This window comes from Mytilus edulis, chromosome 5 (assembly GCF_963676685.1).
Source record: "Mytilus edulis chromosome 5, xbMytEdul2.2, whole genome shotgun sequence".
NCBI lineage: Eukaryota > Metazoa > Mollusca > Bivalvia > Mytilida > Mytilidae > Mytilus > Mytilus edulis.
Window position 1 is genome coordinate 25,771,677 of NC_092348.1, and position 23,927 is coordinate 25,795,603.

The following is a 23,927-nucleotide window of genomic DNA, read 5'->3' on the forward strand; positions in this document are numbered from 1 at the left end:
CTGAAAAAGACGTACATGTACATAAGATAATATAAATCACAAGTATAACATCCCGATGACTACATATAAAAAAAAGATGTGGTATGATTGCCAATGAGACCACTATCCACAAAAGACCAAAATGACACAGATATTAACAACTATAGGTCACCGTACGGCCTTCAACAGTGAGCAAAGCCCATACCGCATAGTCAGCTATAAAAGGCCCCGATAAGACAATGTAAAAGAATTCAAACGAGAAAACAAACGGCCTTATTTATGTACAAAAAAAAAAAAAAAATATGTAACACATGAACAAACGACAACCATTGAATTACAGGCTCCTGACTTGGGATAGGCACATACATACATAATATGACGGGGTTAAACATGTTAGCGGGATCCCAACCCTCCCCCTAACCTGGGACAGTGGTATAACAGTACAACATAAGAACTAACTATAAAAATCAGTTGAAAAAGCCTTAACTCATCAGATGGACATGTATATGATGATCAATACATTTTAAAATCGCAAGTTATTAGTTATCATTTCTATAAGCTCAATAAAGCATTTGTTGCTAAATTTAAATATATCAAATTTTATGTATTCAAAGAGTTTGATTTAAAATTGCAATATTTAAAAATGTTCCCTCTATAGCAAGAACCATAGCGCAAAGCGTAGGACAGCATTATTTCTATTCAGCCGGTAAAATACCATGGCATGACTCTTAGCAACTAAGAGAATTGATTTGTTTTTTCTATATTTTTTTTATTTTTTTTATAAACTGTTTATAGCACACATCTTCTCGATAAAGTTCAAATTATGAATTAAGTAAAATATAGTTTAGAGCAATTTTATCGACTACCTTTTGTATGATAAAAACTCTTTCGTAAGATAGGAAAACAACATTGAATTTGGTCCTAGCAAAAACATCAACCATGTTGATTATCTCGTAAAACATTATTACAGTGGTAAACCGCTGTCCAAAATTCAAAAAACAAGAAAACACGAACAGAAGTATAACAAAACCAAACACAAACATGTGGTAACAACAGCAATATTCATGACTTGTTACAGGACTATAAGGTTTCAGAAAACATTTAAATACTCGTTAATTAAAACAAAAGCATAACTATCATATAACACTGACTCATAGTTGAATCAAACTTTCAACAGTGAGCAATGATAACGGTGATTGTAGTATTCAATTTAATACACTTCCATCTCAAGTTCATACTGTCATATATCTAAAACCGATGACTTTTACTTTTTGTATTATGAAAATTGTTTAAAACTACTTAGTATGTCAGACAATGCATGGTATAATCAATGTTACATATCCTTTAAAATTAAACATAACTATCTTAAATGACGAGGTTTCACCCGAAAATTATTTTCAGCATGGTTTTTCAAGTCAACAAAATACGTGAAGTTAAATGTTTAAGATATATATATTCATAAGATTGACTCAATCCTAAATATCTTTGTAAACATCGTTGTATGTAGTCTGCAATTAAAACTTCAGTGATATCATACGATTCCAAAAGGAAAATCATCGGCATGTCGTTAAATTCTTTCAATCTGCTAGGCATCAATAATAAAACATCTAGCCAAGTTTCTCAACAATGACTTTTGACTCCTGTTTGACTATGTTTTTCTGACGTTTGATTTTAAGTAATATATAGTTCTATAGTTTTAATCTCTATTAGAGCCAATGAAACGTTAAAGGAAAAGTGAAAAATTTACCGCAAGTCCCTTTTGAGCTTCATTTTAGCGAATAACCCGTCTGATCAATTACAAGCCTGGTATATCTCAAGAATGTTTTAAAGCACTTCTTTAAAAATAAGTAATACAAATATCCCAGAATATCATATTTTTTTTCATTTTGAAGGGACACATAATTGAAAAAGTACTGTATTACGACAATGGATACATACTAGTTGCAAGAATGAATATCAAACAGTGTAAGTTGTCTATTTAATCGACACCAAAGTCTTGTGATCGATACTTGCTCTTTCATTAATCGTCATCAGCAACATTCAAAATTAAAATATTGAACCTCAATTATAAATCATTGCAAATGCCATATTAAAAAAATCAATACTTACTAGAAAAGCCACGTTTAGAGGATAGTTGTAATGTATACTAATTACAACAAACAAAAACAAAGTCACTTACATATGACTCATAATTCAATAATAACATTAATTCCATTAAGCGTTTCTATTTTCCCATTATTGGGCATATATAGATCAAAAATGCTCACCAGAAATGACCGTTCCTGCTGAATGAAATGGTTACAACTAAGACTTTAAAAGTTTGTTTCTTTATATATGATCTTTTTTGGCCGGACAGCATTCAATATGGATTTATACAGAACAAAAAAGACAGAATAATAAAGATTTATCAAAGTTGTTTGAAAAAAGAGATACAACAATAGAAGTTTGTAACACGTATCATCACATTAATCTTTTTTAATCTTTTTCATTCATTTCTATGAAAAGATGTCCTGTAAATATTCCTTACGCTATAAGTATAACATATAATCAAACAAGATTTAGAAACAACCCACGTTCATACTTTACGTTTGCGTTTCTCTTGTGTTATTCAGTCCACATCACTACTTCATCGATTGACATTATGACCTGTTCGAAAAAAATATAAACTTTGTTTCTTAACGATTGGTAATATTTCGTGTGCAAGTATGACTAGAGACGTCCCGCATTCCCACTTTCAAAGCATATCTTCTCTCGGTTTTGCACCTTCATTCGTACCATGTGAAGGATGTCAATGCAATGGAAATAAGTATGGCGTTCATTATCACTGAACTAGTATATATTTGTTTAGGGGCCAGTTGAAGGACGCCTCCGGGTGCGGGAATGTCTCGCTACATTGAAGACCTGTTGGTGACCTTCTGCTGTTATTTTTTTTCTATGGTCGGGTTGTTGTCTCTTTGGCACATTCCCCATTTCCATTCTCAATTTTATCTTCAACTTCGTACTTTATTTGCCTTTTAACTTTTTTGGATTCGAGTGTCACTGATGAGTCTTTTGTAGACGAAACGCGCGTATAGCGTATATACAAAATGTAGTCTTGTTATCTATAATGAGTTGATTTACTACCACTGGGTCCATGCCACTGCTGGTGGAGATTTATTTCCCGGAGGGTATCACAAGCCCAGTAGTCAGCACTTTTTGTGCTGACATGAATTATCATTGATATGGTTATATTTATAAATTAACTGTTTACAAAATTTAGAATTTTTGAAATACTAAGGCTTTTCTTCCTCAGGCATAGATTACCTTAGCTGGATTTGGCAAAACTTTTAGGAATTTTGGTCCTCAATTCTCTTCAACTTCGTACTTTATTTTCCCTTTTAACTTTTTTGGATTCGAACGTCACTGATGAGTCTTTTGTAGACGAACTGCGCGTCTGGCGTATATACAAAATTTAATCCTGGTAATCTATGATGAGTTTATTTAATACTGTAAAATTTGGCTTCTCTGTACATATGTTTATAATGAAAAGAAGCCAGCATTATTCTTTAGCCTCATGTTCTACTATATGCATGTACATTAGCTCCTCTTTCTGAAACTAATTCAAAGCTTGTTAACATATATATCTCATTTTTATATTGCAATGCAGGTTATTAGACATGAAATTTGGTCTGTTTCATTTTTTGCTATAATGCTTTGTCTATGTGCATTTTTGTGTTGTTTTTTTTGTTACTTATTTGTTTGCGTTTATAATAATCAAAATTATAACACAATGACTTATGTTGACTGTTGTTCTCATCTTTTTAAAATTTTGACCTATTTTGTCTGTTTGTTTTGTTCACGCATTTTTGTCAATTCAATGGAATTTTGTGCGAATGTCTTATAAGAGAGATGTTTAGCTAGCATTAAAGCTCGATTCAATCACAATTTTCTACATAAGAACATGCCGGTACCAAGTCAGAAATATGACAGTTGTTATCCGTTCGTTTGATGTGTTTCAGCTTTTGATTTTGCTATTTGATTAGGGACCTTTCTGTTTGAATTTTCCTCGGAGTATTTTTGTGATTTTCCTTTGTTTTTGGCAGAACTCTCATTAACAAATTTATGTATACCGGTTATGCCTACATTGAACATCACGATCCAAAAAGTTAGTGCTTTCTTCTTTGAAATGTATTTCATTGCTTTGTAATGTGAAGTTTTAAAAAGCGTACTTTCCGGGTTGGGCTTTCCTCATTATTAAAAGGCTTATGATGCCCTAGTTATGTTCGCATCATAGTCGGATGCTATCTAGTGGATAGTTGGCACGAATTCAAACCACTTTATCTTTTTTATGTTGAATACTATTTTTCACAGAAGATTTTAAGTGAAGAACACACGTTCCAACTGATCATTGTTGATTCTTTTTATTTGGTTGTCAGTTACAATAAATCAACCTTTTCACTACACTTCACGTATGGCATCTAATTCAAATTTAAAAGAGGGACAAAAGATACCAAAGGGAAAGTCAAACTCATAGATCGAAAATAAACTGACAATATCATGGCTAAAAATAAAGAGACAAACAGACAAAATATAGTACAGGACACAACATAGAAAACTAAAGACTAAGCAACCCGAACCCCATCAAAAACTGGGGGTGAAATCAGGTGCTTGGGAAGGGAAATCAGATCCTGTTCCACATGTGGCACCCGTTTAACTGTTGAATAAAAAAACGATATTTTTATCAAATGCTTCAAAATTGGAAAGAAAAAACATTTTAATATATTGATCCCTTTAAGAGGTTATAAGTTAAGTTCGAGAAGTCTACAAACGTCGTACGCCAAAAATAGTAAAAAAAAACTGCTATCATATGCCTCTACTGAGAACAAAAACAAAAGTATGATATATTTTTATATTGACGATAAAAAAATATTTTCAACAAACATAATAAAACACTGTTTGGAAAAGTTCCTTTTTTCTAAATAATGATAAAAAAAATGTGATAATAAGTTTATAGCATCATTCCATATTTTTTTTTGCACTTAACATAATAAATGTCTTGTATAGTTGTTTTGTACCCTGCTCTGTAATGGTTTTGACTGAAAACGTACCATTTAGGGTTTTTTTTACCGGAATTTACCGACTATCACCGAAATGACATGCGATAACGCTCTGGGAATACATGTGATAAAAGACGAAGCGTGTGATACATTTTCATATCAGCCCGAAAAACATAATTTCGGAAATATATGTAATCCACGTAAATTTGATGCTATTATCATACTGTAAAAGTGACAAGATATTTCTGTATGATAAGCTAGATATATTAACTATAACCGCGAAAGGTTAAAGGCTTAACATCATCCTTTTACGTTTCGGCAAAAACATTTATTGACAAGTTAATGTATTCATATGGAAATCATTCTTCAATATCAGATTTGTGCGTGTATTGGGTGAAAATCATAACATATGGCCAACCACATTAAATATCGTAAGTCCAAAATTGAAATTGCAACGTGCAGTTGGTCTCTGTCGAATTCGGCTAACGTAGACCAAACGCGCGTCAGGTGTTACAAATTATAAGCCTGTTACTTTTAATCAATATTTTGGCTTGTTCTTCATGTATCAAGAATGTTTCCCTACTACAAAAAATACTAATACTGATATATATAAGGCGTTCTTAAAGATGACCATAATTAACCGATGTTTTTTTTTAATTTGAAAAGACATAATATTGTTAAAAAAAATCATCGCTCTTAATTTGATTTGCAGGTTTTAACATTAAGATTAAGAGAAAGTAGAAAAATAAAGCATCGTATAAATATAATGAATATTACAATTCTCGAAAATAACCCCCTTTATAGTAAGTATAAAATTAAATTAAAAACAATACCAAACTCCGAGGAAAATTCGAAACGAAAAATCCCTTGTAAGCAAATGGCAAACTTAACAGCTCAAACACATTAAACTAAAGGTTAACAAATGTCGCATAAAATTTCATTATATTTACAACGGTGTTTGAACAAAATAAACACATATAATAGGTAACAATATAAAAAATAGGTGTACAACAGTCAAAATGGTTATATTCTTAACATCTATAATACACAAAAAAGACGTGCCAACAAAGAAAAACCCAAAACGGCATATATACAAAGCACATTGGCGTGTATGGGCTCTTTCGGTGTAAAGTGCAACCTTGTGTACACGGAACTGTAGTTTCCCGTGTGCTGTTTATGTCTGCAATTGTATGTATATTAATCTGTATTTTTGAATACATTGTTTTATATCTTTTAATTGGTATGATTCAGATTCAATGTGTAATTTATGTTAGTTCTATTATTTATCTGCAGTTTTTATTTTCCTTGCGAAATTTACATATTACTGTTTCAGTTTGTACGACAGAAATGTGTTTGCTTTCTCATTAAAATGTTACTCATTGGATAACTTGATATGCAAAATAAACATATAAACTTAGACATTTTATTTTCAAGGAGATCTTTTGACAGACGTCTACACATAGAAATGTATTTGATAGCAATTTTAAAAGTTTTATTTTCTGTTTTTGTATCAACATATATCTCAGGATAATCAGATTAGAAACATATGGTGGATATATAAAAACGTTTGACAATCCAATAAATCAAAGCTTTGTTTTTTTCTGATTTATCGATGATGAAATTTACAAAAAATTCTTTTAACTGAAATGATTTTAAGTATTGAAACGTGGTTTCTCGTCGGACATACGCAACAAATGTCATCAAAATGAGACAACGGATTTCAAAATAGTAGGGATTATTATATACACAAAGTTTGTGAATGTCACCAAATGATTTTTGAAACCACAATCGTACATTTGAAGGAGATTATCTATTAAAATATTATTTCAAATATGATCATAGAATGTATAATTGTGTTATTGTAATGTTGTACCAAGAAACTTAAATTTATAACTTATTTATAGGAATTATTTGAAATTGTTTATCTTTCCGATAACTAACAGATTATCTAGGTAGAACTTAAAAGTACATTCCATAACATCCACCACTTTCCAAAGCTTTCCACATATATTATTCCAAAAAACTTATCCATTTTCAAACAAACATTAAGTCTAATTTTTGTTTGGGGAATTTTGACTTCAGATCTAAATTTTCATGTCTGTGCACTAAACTCAGAAAAGATTCATACCTATATAGATATATTCAGAAAGTATACTGCAAATTAAACAAAACATAAAATTTAATGCCAATACTAAACAACGTTAGTATGTACATAAATAATTTGTAACTAAAACAACTATTTTCATTTGAATTTTCTCAAAAACATAGCAGACTGTCGTCCTTAAACGATAAGTTTTAAGATATCAAAAATTACATATCAAGATGAAAACAACATCGAGAACAAACAGACTTGTATCATAAAATTTTCAAAGAATTATTCAATCTATAACAAAACAATATAAGCCGAAAGAAAATATCAGACCCTTAGTTATTTTTGTTGGATTCATTCACCACTGGAGTCGTTAGTGTATGCCCCATATCGATGGCAAAATTCTTAACTATAGATAATTATTATAAGTACATTTTTAATAAAATCTAATATTACAATTTGGCATACACTTCATCCACCTGCCTTATGTAGACTACTATATAAAACATGACATAAGTATTTTTCTAGAAACAATTTTGCAGTATCATTGACGGTCTTTACACAGTTATTCATTGAAATTAGTACTTATGGTACACCATCTCACATACTACAAGCCTTATTCATAATCTGTATTACATGTCATGTGTCAATTTCTAATAAAATGATTGGCAATTTTACTTTTTCTTAATTCATCGCCATTGTTAACATGTGACCCTGCGAAGTATTTGTCTCCCTGGAGTTATCCAATACAGATTAACGTCAATAAAAATATCATTTATTAACAGATAAAATACTCTTTAATGTGTTATAAATTGACTACTTAGTTTAAATAATTCAGTATCGACTTGACATTTTTTACCAATAGTCCGAATTATATCGTGGTTTTATTTCATCAAACTCCACATTAATGGCTGATATTGATAAAACCTTAGAAAATCCTTCATATTTTCAGTCAACAATAAGATCATGATTCTGGGTCCCTTTACAAAGTTGTGTTTGAAGTATTTTTCTACAAAATAAACGGTAAGATCATTTATTATGTTTATGTAAAAAACTGTTCACTTATAAGACGACAACAATAAGATACGAAAAGGATAAGAAATCTTGGGGTCAATCTGAGGTCTTGAACAATAAAAATGTATTTATAAAAGTTTTGAGGCTGCAAATCATCTAAAGTATTAATTACTTCTTGCACTTTTATCTAATTATTTGAATACACACATTTATCAGATTATCGTTGCATAGAACTGCGGGGTAACTCAAAACTGAAATTTGCATATGCCACAAAGATTTTTTTCAGTGATAAAGCAAAGTAATTGGTAAATGAAGGATAAACAATAAACAGCACAAATCTTATAAATCGGTACGCAAGACACGTGTACCGTGTATATTCAGAGATGAAGCAAATTAGATGACAAACCTAATCAAAAATAACACGAATAGCAATCTCACCATTAAAAAAGTTACCAAAAAGAGTTATGTCAAATATAGCTATGTTTATTTTTCGCCTATGGCGGTGAAGTAAAAAACCAAAACTAAGTATTTCGATTTGATTATCATTAGATTTATAAGATACTATTCTGATATATTAAGTTATGTCCCTCATGCAATAGGTCTGATTTCACAGGGTGTGATTTATATTTGGTCCGTTTATTACCGGATTTTGTTATGTAAATGCACGACCTAGAACATCAAACATAATTGTTTAATGTTCTTCTGTTAACATATTTTATGATGATGTCATTAAAAAATATTATAACGGAATCTTATCTTTAAAAATGTAAACTTAAATAATTGCACTGGAAAATGCCGTTATATGATATACAAAAATAATGTGTTTTGTTTAACAAACCATTATAATTTTTTTATGTCTGTAAGTCGATTTGAAATTGACAAGTCATTGCATTTGTCCGTACTTTGTTAGTAATTTCAAGCTAATCATGCAGCTATCATTTTGAGTATTTGTCAAATGAAAATAGAATTTTATAAATTTGAAGCAACGGAAAGGACTTTCTGGATTAATCTAAATAATGAACGCCAAACCCTTAAAAAATGAATGTAAAAATATTATAAATATCTGAATACATTGAGAGCATATTTGTATTATTTAAGTGTTACTAGATAGTTAAATATAACATGTATCTGAAAGTACACTAAAAGTTCATATATATTTAGTATAAAAATGGAAAAAAAATAATCTGGAAAAATTAATCAATACAGGTCTTCGTATATTCATTTGTTAAAATCGCAATTAAGTTTTGGATTTAAACATTTAAAAAGAGTATTCAACTACCCTGAAATTCAAAAATAATTTTAAGTATTGAAGATATCATTTCATCAATACATATTAAACATCGATATATACAAATACTTAAATGTAATCTGCGAAATAAAAAAATATATATATTGTTTGTCGGTATTGATTTTTGCACTTACTGCCTAGTTTGATAAAGCGTGAATGATATCAAACATGTTTTATCAAAAGGTACCGAAAAGATTATTTCATTAAAAATGAAGGAAAAGAACTATGTTACAGCATTCTGGGAGCAAACACAGTAACTGTTTTTTAAGACAGATATAGAAGTCTTCTATATTAATTACTTCGGTTTAGATACTTAATATTTATTCTTAAAAAGCCTTTGTTTTTTAGAAGACAAAAACTTGTTTTGCCGAGAAAATATCTATCATAAAGAAAAACTGATAGTAAGAAACATAAACACTCGACAACATGATTCGGAAAACATTTCAAATGTGAAATGCATCGCTCCGAAAAGTAATGCAATGCATTTCAACAGAAGTTTACCAAGGTTCGTATCTCCGCAATGAATTGTAAATATATAAATCAAACTTCTTAAACAATCGCAGTTCGTCTCATTCATTGCAAAAAAAACCCGAAATATTGATCCGAACTGAATCTGATTGTTGCTTTTCAGAAATAGACAGCCAAAGATATATATCGAAATATGAACCAGATCAAATTGTGTCTTTAGTTTTCATTATTTCAAATTTGAAGATTCCTACTCCAAAATAAAACAAATTTGAATTGGGTAATATATGCAGCTATTCATGACGTTTAACTGAATGCTTTCCTCTTTTCGTTTTTCTTTTATATACAAAAAAATGTCATTTTGGCTCCAATATTTCATCACAGATGTTTCTAAAGATTATTCTGGTACTTCTTGTTCCTGCAGGGATATGGGCAGCAAAGGGTTATACAAGTAAGTAAAATATAATCCTGTTTTAAACTTTAGAAACGCACGTCACAGTTTTTATCAATGCATTGTTTGAATACAATTTACAGTAATAGTAGGGAATCTAGCCTTAGTGATTCTTATTCGTTGCATGTTTTCAATAAAAAAAATTGTGTAAGCGTTGCCAATCAAAGTGATCAGCACTTTTTGCTCTTGCATCTTGCAGCTTTATGCTGAAAAGAGGTTCTTAAATCATATTTAATTGAAAGAGTAGACGACAGTATGTTTTTTTTTTAAATCAAGATAACTTATAGAAACAACAATAATATTGTACGCATTACTTCTACAACTGTCTTTCTTTAGTAATTTACAGAAATAGATAGACCACTAAACAATTCTATGTTATATAATTGTAGTTCATATTTAAACAAATGCCACACATCATGTAACATGATAGCTTTGTCTTCAATAATTGAGACGAAAAGATAAATCCCTACAAACTATTTTCCATTTTCAGTGCCTTGCGCTAGTTTGACATCACTAGACGAAGATCTTTACAAACATAGAGAGGAAATCAAAGACTCTCGCTTATCTTGTAAATACTATAGATGTAACAATGGTAGCTGGGTAGAGGGATATAGAGGTTTGTATTGTTTCCCTACATAATTTGTGACATGATGTTTGCTGGTGTCACATTTATAATGAAGTATTAAATGAGACCGGAACTAGAAAGGACGGAAACTGTCCACACTATTTTATAATGTTCCTATTGTTTGTTATTTTTTGGTTTTTCCATTTCCACCTGAAAAAACTATGAAATGTAATCGGGCAACACTTCTCCAACACCACACACAGTTAACAATAAAAATATCAAGGGAAAACCAATAAATAGATGTTTGATTTTAATGTATTCAGTCTGATCATGGTTGCACCCGATCGGTTGAAAAAAAATTCTACATCCAAAACATTTAGTTAACAAATAAAATCATCAGACAATAAGTAAAAGAACTCAAAGCAATCATCAAGAACATATCTTGTTCAGATGCTCATAATACAACTAGAAAATACTATATCAAAAATGTGCTGGCAATTATTTACAATAGCTGAAAAGTGTTAGACATCCCTAAATTTGTTAAACATGTTAAATATTCTTTTATATACTGTCAAAGGACACAATTGGGTCTGCAATAAACCACAAACGAATGAAAGTTTTAAAAAAACCTTGACTGTCTTTACAGCCCTTGCACGGTCGGATTAAATACAGTAAGAAAATCCCGCACCCAGATGCGTGCTTCGGCTGGCCCCTCAACAAATATATGTACTAGTTCAGTAATAATGGAAACATATTATAATTTTACACTATATGGCCAACATATGTGTAAGGATGTTTGGACATATAACTGATTTGTTCTCATCACAAATTTACATTAAGCATCCGTTGTTCGTTGCTGTATGTCTTGCAATATTTCATGGCAAATTACTTGTCACTATTTCTTTTCATCTCTTTAATGTGTAGTAATTTAACAAATTTTAAGTATTTCTTATTGTATTTTCATGCAATAATAAATCCTCATTGCCCATCAAATAATTAACTTTTTTATGATATTTTTCGTAAAAATAGCATGTGTTTTCAACAACCGATGTTATCCAGTGAATCGGAAATGGACATCTGGCTGTAATAAATTGAAGTGCGTTGTAGAAAACAAATCGATGCTAGAAAAAATCTACAGGACAATCATCACATCTCCAGGTAACATTATCTCTTTAATTCAGTTAAACAATAAGGTCCACAAACAATATTGCATTTGTTATTAATAACAATAGTGTCCGTCCTCCATGATATATATCCTCTATGTGTATATCGAAATTATGTCTTTTCACAGACAAAGTTTAACCATTGTAAAACGGCTGATTTCATATAGTCATTGTCATAAAAAAAAACTTTGTTATACTATTCTATACATTTTTAATAACCTTATCTTAATAGACTGCGTATTTTGTCCACTGTTCATTAAATTTGCTGTCCAAAATATGTTCTACGGAAGCTATTACTTGATTTATTTCACCTGACTGGGCGGAGTTTAACCTGTTCGTTTATAATAGACCAGTCCATCTATAAACAGGTGTTTTGGGATAAACTCATCAATGAAGTGTACAGTATTGGTCATTGATCCTCTTAAATTATGTAAACACTATACACGTATTCGCAAAATAAACAATGAGACACAACGGTTAATTTTCTTGTGAAGCAAAGTTCATTCTCTATAAATATCAAAGTATTTGGAAAAATCAAGAAACGCATAGTCACAGATTTTAATGAAATTTTGTATCAAGACTTCTTTAAGATGTCTTATTGTGGAAAAAAATAAAAGTCGAAAAAAAATCTGGTTGCCATGGAAACTGATTACCCTCATTTTGAGCCATTTTTCATTGGAAAAACATGATTTTTTTCAGAATTTCAGCACTTCATATTGCAAAATACACAGAACATGCAATAATGAAGCTTATTCTGTTCAAATTTATCACACTTTAACTTTATATAACTAAAGTATTAAAGATTAAAACTAATTTCTAGACATGCAGTGGCATGCATATAAAGTAGTTATTTGGCACTTTTGTCATAAAGCTAATAAAGTGATTTTTCAGCCTTTTTTAAGAGTCTAACACCAAAAAACTGGACAACAGACCTTATTGAAACTATTTGACAATGAAGATCCATTAGTTATCAGCACAATATTAAAAAATTAGAGATGTGATATTTTTGGTATTTTTTTTAATTTGAAAATTGCTCTCAATCCTGATATTTGACAAAATCTACATACATGCAGTGATACATAACCGGTATATAATTAAACTGCATAAGAGAAATTGAGACAAACTTTCCAAAAGAACTTTTGAGAGAAATAGACAACACTTTTTCAGTTTTTATCATTTTATGTGGTTGCCATGGAAACATAATTTTGTCTATAAATAGCCAATTATTAGCATGAAAACAATAGAGATCATATATCATAAAAAAACATGTAAAATTTGTCCAACTTTGGAATCTGTGGATAAGAAAACTACGCGACATCAGTTGCACAATATGCATATGTTGTTATACAATTAATTTTTGAAACAATTTTTATCCCTTATATTCCGAATGCTTTTGTTTTTTGGTGGGGGCAGGGGTGACCATTAGTTTATTTTGTTTGTGTACATTATTTCATATGATTGGTCATTAAATTTACGATGTTTATTGCTTCTTTGATAATGTCAACATTTTATCTACAAGAAACAAATGGCGATCATTGATCATATTTTGTAGAATGTTTTTTTGAGGGCCAATGCAAGAAAAAGGGAGCAACATGGGAATCAAACTGCATAAAATATAGATGTGAATTCAACATAACAAACAATCCTGAAGGACCAATATATCGAGAGAACCTAATATCAGAAGCAAGTAAGTAACAATAGATTAGATGCTATGACATTAACATGCATATATAAGTATGCATATAGATTTACAATAATTAAGTGCATAGTTTGATTTCTCTTTGTATACGTACTTCATACACATGCATTGGCTCCGTGTTGAAGACCGTACCTTGACTTTTATACATTTTGACTTGGATGGAGAGTTGTCTCATTGGCACTCTTACCGCATTTTCCTGTATCTATATGTATGGTATGGTATGTATCTGATCGTTAGAAGATATGAAAATAGTATAAAACACCACATAAACAAAATGTGTGTGTGTGTGTGTGTTTCCAACTCGATATTATTGATTTATCGTTCATCAATTTTTGATTACAGGTTGTAAATGGGGAAGGAAATGCATTAAAGCCGACGAAATTGTCGAAAAGGACTGTCTAAAGTACAAATGTCATATAGAGTACACTACTGATGACTGGGGTGTCAAACATATCAATCGACATGTCAGACTTGAGAGTAAAGGTACGTGTAACAATTGGATTGGTGTTTTTGTGGAGTCATTTCATTTGTTAATTTGTCGGTTTGGCTAGTCTAAATATCTATAATACTAAAATTACGAGGTCCAATTTGTCAGCCGTCATCACGTAAAAACGACGAATCAAAGAATTCAACTTTATATATAACTATTATAGTACAAAGGTGTAGATAAAAAATTACACCCCCCCCCCCCCCCCCCAGGCCCTTTTGTTTTCCACGTAATTAATATTGCCAATAATTAACAAGTTCCGGGTCGAGTCCGATACCTATACCAATAGTATATTCACCTGTTACCTATTACCTTATCTGTACGTTCCGCATCTGACAGGCGCACCACCAAACGGTGTTATCAGGATTAATATGCTATATACACGGGTCATAATAACAGGATTGACACTACTAAATTTTAGTATTTTAATCAGTAAGACTTTCTAAGATAACAATACGAATACTAAACATCTGTACTAAAAATAAGGCGTATTGGTACAGTTTTCAATTTGGTAGCGGGCATGACGTAAAACAGCGAATCAAAGAATTCAACTTTATTTATAACTAATATAGGACAATGCTGTTGATTAAAAAATACTCCATTCCAGGACCTTTTGTTTTCCAAATAATTAATATTACCAAGTACGTATAACTAACATATATACGTCCTTGATATTATCAATAATTGATAAGTTCCAGTTCGACGGGTTCAAACAGAAAGATTTGAAAACAGAAAACTGTGTATCTTATAATCGGCATGACTTTATCAGATGACAATACTAATATTAAAATAAGGCTTGCACAAAGTTATATACTTTAATTCAGTCACGGACCCGCGATATCACGGGTATGTTCTAGTGTTATATATACATCAAGATAAGCAACAATGTACTATACAGTAAAAAGTCTCTCCTACTTTTCCTTCTTAATCTTTTACCCTATGTTTAAAAGGTTATAAAATAAAGAAGAACAAATCAAATTCATTAAGGAAATAGAAAAGATTATATAATATAATTACACAATATTTTCTATGTACTTATCATCATAAATTCAATTTTGAAAAATAAAATATGGTGATACCTATAAATAGCGTGACTGACAAAATTCTAACAGATTTTCATTTATTAGGAAATATCGGAAGAATTTTCCCTTATAAAAGCCCATTAACATTGTTTTAACTGACTCTTTTCGAGCCCAGCTACATTATACAACTTTATTATACATCAGTCATCATTTTCTATATCAAATAAGTACACAATATTTTCACTATTGTTTTCAAAATGCAAGCGTTGAACTATTGGACCGATCAATAGTTTCCAACTATTAAATCTCGGTGAAACTATTTGACAGCAGCGTCATCATATTTCACAGAATTTCAATCGCAGCTATGGGATTGGTTAATTTTGAGAATGCCGCTGGAGTTGCAACTTCGAGTGATACGTCTAGTATCTAGAGTTGTATCAGTGCCGAACGTAGCCTCACCATTCAGACTATATAGGAAGTATACATGAAACAATATAATTGTGTTTCTGTTCTTTATATTACGATAGTTGATTTAGTCCAGACATTTATAGTATGTTGTCTCTTTCGATATAATAAAATACTTATTGACTGGATATTCGTGGAATAGTAAGTTTATTGTCCCCTGTGTACAACTATTGTCCTCGGCTACGCCTTATGACAATAGTTGCACCCCGAGGACAATAAACCTTCTATTTCACTCATACCCAGTCAATAAGTGTTCAATAGTATATCTTAAACAAAAGGGGTTACGAGTTCAGTTTAGATTAATTAGTATACGATACATTTTGTATTATTTCATTTTCACAGCAGTGCAAGCAATTAAAATTACCACTTACAAAAACAGAAAACGTACAATGTAGTCATTTTGATTAAAATAAGTTAACATTTAAAAGATTGCTAAACAAGCAATAGAGTATAAATAGAAAGAGGAAACACAGCTTCGTAGCCATCAATAGAAATTCAATATGCACGTTTTGAAAGATATAACAACATATGAATGGTATAATTTCCTTTCCAAAGACTTTATGATAACTAAATTGCATCAAGTTGGCAATATCCGCCAAGATCAAAATCACGAGGAATAAAATAACCTACTTTTTGATCTGTGTGTGTGAATAAAATGAGTTAACACTGCACTTCAACTTCCTTTTCAAAAGTAATGGTCTTAAGAAGCAGCTCTAGTTGAAAGTAAATGTATTTTGTGAGAAATTGTGTTCAAGTTTCTCCAGTGCAATGAAGTCAAACAGTGCCGCGAATAAGAAATATGAGCAATACAGTATAATCAATCTATGTTGTGCTATATCTAAAAGAAATTGTCAAAACAGTATTTACTCAAAAGATATTTGAAAAACGAATAAAGGAAAAACCAAAATATTTTCAAAGAAAATCATCGTATAGGAAATGAAAACGTTGCACTTGACAAGCAGGACCCTTTTCATAATCTTACCGTGAGCACTGTATCAGCATTTCATGGATTGCATCCTTGATTTCCAATTGTGAAGTTTTGGTTCCCCGTTCGAAAGTTCTATGAATAATGTCAGCCTTGATGTGACCGATATGACCCACTTCTTGTGACGACCATCTCGTTTTTTTCCTTTAGTTGTGACATTATGTTATACTACCTAACACCATACTTTCAATGAGTCGCTCTTGGTGTTATAGTTGAGCAGCAACTAACTTATTCTCCCGTGTGTACCCAAGTTTATTTGATGAGCTTCCAGTTGCTCATTCTTTAGAATCTTAGAACCTTGTGCTGTTTTTTTGTTACTATTTTGAGTTGAATTTTCTTTGTAGCCATGGTTTAAACTGTTTTATTGGAGTTACGATTCGTGATGTTCCACTTGGTATCGTTCCTTTTAGTTTTATCATTACCTTCGTTCGAACTTTACCGGAACCATGGTTAAAAATACGGAAAATATACTGGAATAGCGAGGGGTACGAAATGGTCATTGAAAATCATAATTGAAGCTATGGACAACATCAACACTTGAATTTACATATTCTCTCAACAGTACATGCCCAAATGACAAGATCATGCCTGGTTGGAAATAGAATTCAAAAGCAAGTCACAATAAAACAACTATGTGACTACAAAAAATGAAACTAAAAAATATCATATCTGATACATATATTTAATAGAGAACAAATAAAGCACACCAATTTGAGACTGGTTTCAATTTTACTCTTTAGTTTAGAATCTGCATTGTTAACATCAAATCTTTATCAATGATATTTTAAATAAACAGCATGCTCCAAAATACTGCAGTTTATTTGTTGCTTACTATCAATTTTGATTTGCAATGAAAATCTATTAAATTACTAGATACACAATTGACATTATTTCATTGACACGCGAAACAAAAATGAACACAAAAGCAAGTAAAGCAATAGAAAAAAAAATGCAAGAGTTTTCAAAACCTTTCTGCATTTTGGCCATCAAAATTCATCAACTGCCTATTCTGCTGTGTCTTTTAATCACGTCCATACTAACGTTAGTTATGCGTGTTGTAGACGAAAAGTGAAAGAGAAAAAGATATCACTTTGGTCACTGTAAGTTGTTCATAACATTGTTCATTATCTGTTGTAACATGAGAGTGATTGACAGACGAATTGACCTTTGAATTATATCATTTGTCATCTGCGATATATCTATTTAATATAATAGTCTACTGGTTTGTAGTTATTAATGCAAGTGGGAGAATTTACACTTCATTGCAGTAAATTCCTGTTTAATTTGTTGATTTCGGAAATATATAAAGCTATAATGTTTAAATACTTTTAATTCCCTGATGGTTTCACAAGCCCAGTAGTCAACACTGATGTGTTGACATGAATTGTCATTCATATGGTCATAATTATAGGTTAACTGTTACCTCATAAAGATTACTTAAGCTGTATTTTACAAAACTTCTCTGAAATTTTGGTCAATGCTCTTCACCTTTCTGCACAACATGATTTTGAAATTTCAAATTTTGTAAAATGCCGTATACGAAAGCGACAAAAAAACAGGATTCTACAAAACTCTTAGCAACATGGCACCCATAATGACTAGACCAAATCATTTGATCAGTGTTATTCAGTAATATCAATAGTTTTCTAACATTGAGCAAAAAAACATTTTTCACAGTTCATTTCGTATTGTAGTATTCTATTATTGCTAATTTCCGTTAGATATTTTTTTATACAGCTTGTTTTGGAATAAATAATAAGAAGTCTTGTATACCAATTGGACAGAAAGAAAAGTTTGTATGTTCAACCTATGAGTGCAAACAATCAAGAAACGTCATGGAAATGGTATTAACAGCGTATGGTAAGTGCATCTTTTAGAATGCAAACGTAGAAAAAAACATAAATTCTGCATAAGTTCGTTTTATATTTACCAGAAATGTTTAAACTGATGAATAACCATTTCGGATGTTCTTCGTTTAATAGTAATTCTACAATGTTGAAACATGAATACATCAATAAAGGGTAACACACAAGAAAATCAAATAATATACCAGTAATAGGTACAATAGCAATCCGTTTGACTATTTTCGAGTGAAGAACTTAGAATACTTGAAGGTTTTTTTTTCAATGAAAAGGAATACATGTCTATATAAAAGGCTTTATGATCCAAGTGAGGTTATCAGACAATAGTATTATTAAACCAGGTTTAATCCACCATTTTCTACATTTGAAAATACCTGTACCAATTCAGGATTATGACAGTTCTTGTCCATTTGTTTTTCATGTGTTTTGTCATTGTTATTTTGCCACGCGAATATTGACTTTCCTATTAGATTTTCCTCTGAGTTCAGTATTTTTGTGATTTAACTTTTTATTATACATTAATACAGGTTGCAAGGACAAAAATGGGGATTGCGTTTACGAGTCAGGCATAGTAAATACTACGGCATGTACACAGCATACTTGTACAAGGACAGGATGGCAGTTAAACTCATATGGTAAGAACATTAAAATAGTATCTTTTAAATGAAATGGAGAACAATATTAATCATACATTGTTAGACATATTCAACAAACGAATCACTAAAGTTAGACTTCTCACAAATAGTTTGTATCATTTCAACAAGCTTAAAGACACATTCGGGCGTAACCAAACTGCATAATGTTTTATCTACTCTAAGCTAACACACCCATCATGTTCATTTAACTTGAAATCACTAAACGATAATCCGATAATAATCGACTTTTCATAAAAGCAATGTAATTCATTTCCATATCTCCTAGAGGCCTTATTACTGTGTCCTTTCCGTCTTTTCGAATTTGGTAATTGATATGTTTAAACAATATCTTACAACATGATGTTCTGATATTTTTTATTTGGTTTCCAGCATGTTCATACAACAACGAATGCATACTAGAAGGCAATAGTGTATATAATAGAACAGACTGTGTAAGACGAGTATGCACATTGACCAGAAATAAGTCCGGCAAAAACAGACGTGTTGTTATGGAAATGAAAATAGCTTACACAGGTGAATATCACTGATCTTGAAGTATATATATATATCACCATCATTGCTTGTGATCCGATGGATAAATCTTTTGTAGAGTTGTCACTGACTCACACCAACTTATAAAATATATAATTATTATCTGTGACTGTATCTTGCATTAATTTGTAGGATCCTTTACTATAGATAATTGAGCTGATCTGTAACAATAACATCCCCATGCCTTATGTATCATGTACTGTATTACATGTACGCTAGATTAAAACTGACGAGGAAAGGTAACACCCGGCCACCAAAAGCTTTATTATTGTGAAGCCAAGGCGGTCGTGTGGTCTAGCGCACCGAATACAGTGCAGGCGATTTGGTGTCACGATATCTCAGTAGCATGGGTTCGAATCCCGGCGAGGGAAGAACAAACAATTTGCGAAAGCAAATTGACAGATCTAACATTGTTGGGTTGATGTTTAGACTGTTTAAACCATCTTTTGGGGCAACTCAGACAGCAACTCAAATCAAGAGGTTATAAGAACAAAAATATTTCAGAAGCTTTCGGTAAAGCAAAAGAAAAAGACCGAACAAACCTACTTGAATACAAAGAAAAGACGACCCAGACAAATAAAATCCCGTTTGTTGTTAGCTTTCATCCTTATCTGACAAATCTTTCATCAATTGTCCACAAACACTGGCGTCTGATTGAAAATTATCCTTCCTTAAAAGAGATTTTTCCATCAGCTCCCGTTATGGCTTACCGCAGACCCAAAAACCTCAAAGATATTCTAGTAACATCCAAAGTATCTAAACAGGAGATATCAACAATCGGAGGTTATAAATCATGCGGAAGGGACAATTGTAAGTGCTGCAAAGTCGCCAACATCGAAACCCAATTCGTCAGCACAGTCACAAAAATAAAATACAAAATATTTATAATATCAAATTGCAAAACGCAAAATTGCATTTATGTTCTAACGTGTGGAACTTGCAAATTACAATATTTTGGTGAAACTGAAACACCATTTAACATCCGACTAAATAACCATCGGTCATTTTATACAAAAGAAAGGAACTGCCCAATTAAAAGACACCTTTCAAGAGCAGGACATGATTTTGAAAACGTCACATTTCAAATCATTGAGAAAAATCAAAATTGGGATACACAAGGAAGACAGAAAAGAGAGAAATTTTGGATGCACCAGTTACGAACTCTTGAACCTGATGGACTCAATGAGACAGACGAAAAAAGATTTAAAAGCAAATCAAACCCATAATTATCTTGAAATCATACAAATTAATTTATAGAAATTCATACAATTATTCGAACATCTATAAATGTGTTAAACTTTTATTCCAACTTTATGTAGTTGTAGCTACAAACATATTTTATGCCACATCAATCAATATGTTACACTTTTTCTCAACTCTTGTATAGATTAAGCTACAAAAATATTTTTTTGTCATGCATCCGATTTCACCTTGAGAGATGCACACGCCTGATGAAGCTAATTTGTTTAGCGAAATATTTCGTATTTCTATTTAAAATCTAATAGAAGTTTTAATGTATTGATTAGCGTGTTTAAGTTATATTCTTAGACATGTGTATATATATATATATATATATATATATATTTATAGATACATAAATTAACGCACATGTTGTGTATGTATCAACGAGATAGAACAAACCCTGAAAAAAAATATAACCAGAAGACTTTTTGATTAGATAGGTGGATTAGCAATTAGCTAAACTCATCATAACCAAATAAGATGTAAAACGGTGTTAAAAATCATGTAGGGATTTGTATACAATTTTATCCGCATTGATATAAAACATCAGTTCTAATGACAACGGAACTTTGGTCGTTCGCCTTAACACCCTCTTGAAATAAACATATATAGATATCAATATATAGAATATTTGATCATGTTAAAGGTACTTATCTCGTTATATTTTAATTAAGTGATGCAGTTTTTACACATACACACCACGTTTTGTGTGTAAGTGTTCCAAGTCACGAACCTGTTTATGTGTTTAACTTTGTGTTTTGTCCATAAATAGGTCGCTGGTGTGAATTATTACACATTTTGTCACGTCTGTTGTTTGCTCATTTTTGAAGTCTGTGCGATGGCCTATAGCTACTATGTCTACGTCTCTGGTAGAGATTTTCTCGTTCCCCTGATTGTGAGATTTTCGACATCAATTTCCATATTTCAATTTAAAAGTTACGAAAGTACTATTCGTCTAGGATATTTGGATATAAGAAACGGATCTCTTTTTATATGAATACATCTATACAAGAAACCATAAAAAAAATTGTCGCAACTAGGTTGTCTAGATCTGAAAAAAGTCACGCAAAGGGTGTATCCTAGAAAAAATACATTGTTTAGAGTAATGATTTTATTCTTAACAGGCTGTCCATTTAATGGTACTTGTAAAGGAGACAACGAAAAATGGACAGACGAACATTGCGTTGATAGAATTTGCAAAATAACAAAACGGAGTAATGGATCATACTACCGGAAGAATAATATTGTAAAACCAAGTGAGTAAAAGAATTAACGTGTTGTTCCTCGATATTTCTTATCTAGCCACGAAAAGTTTCAAGACACCAATATATCATGATGAAGCTTGTGAATCCGTCATGTTGTTTCTGTATTTAGAGATAAAAACGGATGAAAAACTGACTTTTTTCGACATATCTATTTATTTCGCTATTCAGAAAGACGTAACATAGTTTACCAGTTTTGCGCTTATTGTAACGGATGCGCTTTATCAAATATCAAAAACAATACAATTCATGTCCGGTTACTTAATTTGTCTAACACAGAATGCAATATTTAAATTTTCTAAAATGAGTTTGTATACTAAATTATCTCTGTCAATCATGATTGTAAAGGTTAGCGACAGATTTATATATGTCGTGTGGTTATTTTGGGACTTTGTGGGGGGTTTTGGTTGGGTTTTTTTCGAAGAATATTGCGGCTTTATATAACTACTTGTTCAATAAATGTAATACTTTGAGGAATCACAACTGTTAAAGTACCTCTTTTGTTGTAGATTGTAAAGATGCGGACGGATATTGTGTACCGCTTGGACAGAAGCTCAGTGCAAATGTAGATGGAACAAGATACGACGATTGTAAGTGCTCGAGGAAAGGAAGGAATGGAAACCAAGTCACGTGTAGCAAAACGGTCATTAAGCGCGATTCAATTACACATTCTTAAGTCCTTAAATTGTTTTTTTTAGATAATAAACATTAGGTATGGGTCTTTTGGTTTTTTTTATCTGTTGGTTTGTTATTTTGTGTCAATCAGTTTGAAGTTTTCTAAAACAGAAAATTGTCCTGTAGTTTGACAGGTTAACAATTCGTCGTTCATCAATCATTTATTTGAATTTTTAAATATATATATATATATATTTAGAAAAATATTCTGTCTGTAAAATGTTATCATAGGTACCAGGATTATAATCTAATACGCAAGACGCGTGTTTCGTCTACATAAGACTTATCAGTGACGCTCAGATCAAAATAGTTAAAAAGCCAAACAAGTGCAAAGTTGAAGAGCCTTGAGAACCCTTAATCATAAAGTTGTGCCACATACGACTAAGGTAATCTATTCCTGGGATAAGAAACTTCAGCTTAAATGTTTTGTAAAGTCACCTTCAAAACTTAGATTTAAGGTCTGAGTTTCATATGATAGATGAAACCTTCTATTGCAAGAGTTTGTATGATAAATGTCCTTTGCAATTGTAAAAATACTTTGTATATGTGTTTCGATCAGATGCAGTAAATTGTTACATTCAAGTTATACAATTTTTGCAGCGTTAACATTACTTCACAATAAGTTCATGCAATATGAAGACAGTTTATCAATAACAGTAATCATTTGTCATTGTAGCAACCGATGACCTCATTTCTCAATGGATCAATAAACAATATTTTTTTGTCCACGTATCAACATGCAAACTATTTGTTTAGGATTCAATAAGAAAACTCATTTGTCTAGAATTAATCTGTCCTTTTAGTCCCTCTTATACAACAAACAAACAAACTTATTTGTCAGTGTCAAGGTATCAACTTAGAAACTCACTTTTAATGGATCGTTTGTTAAGGTATCAACATACAAAGTATTTTTTCAGGATTTAATTTACAATTTTATTTGTAAGAGTATCAAAAAACATACGCATTTGCTAATGTTTGAACAAACTAACTA

At 31.2% G+C, this 23,927-nt stretch overlaps 1 protein-coding gene across 1 annotated transcript; it reads left to right on the top strand.

Annotated features, from left to right (window-relative positions):
• The first annotated feature begins 8,001 nt into the window (after positions 1-8,001).
• On the top strand, positions 8,002-22,981 carry LOC139522340 (uncharacterized). The gene is made up of 11 exons (XM_071315873.1): positions 8,002-8,127; positions 10,256-10,322; positions 10,813-10,938; positions 11,917-12,045; positions 13,603-13,737; positions 14,092-14,232; positions 18,446-18,568; positions 19,098-19,205; positions 19,596-19,739; positions 22,124-22,255; positions 22,771-22,981. The coding sequence occupies exons 2-11, from the start codon at positions 10,256-10,258 to the stop codon at positions 22,935-22,937; spliced, it is 1,272 nt and encodes a 423-aa protein (XP_071171974.1). The 5' UTR covers positions 8,002-8,127; the 3' UTR covers positions 22,938-22,981.
• The last annotated feature ends 946 nt before the right edge of the window (positions 22,982-23,927 follow it).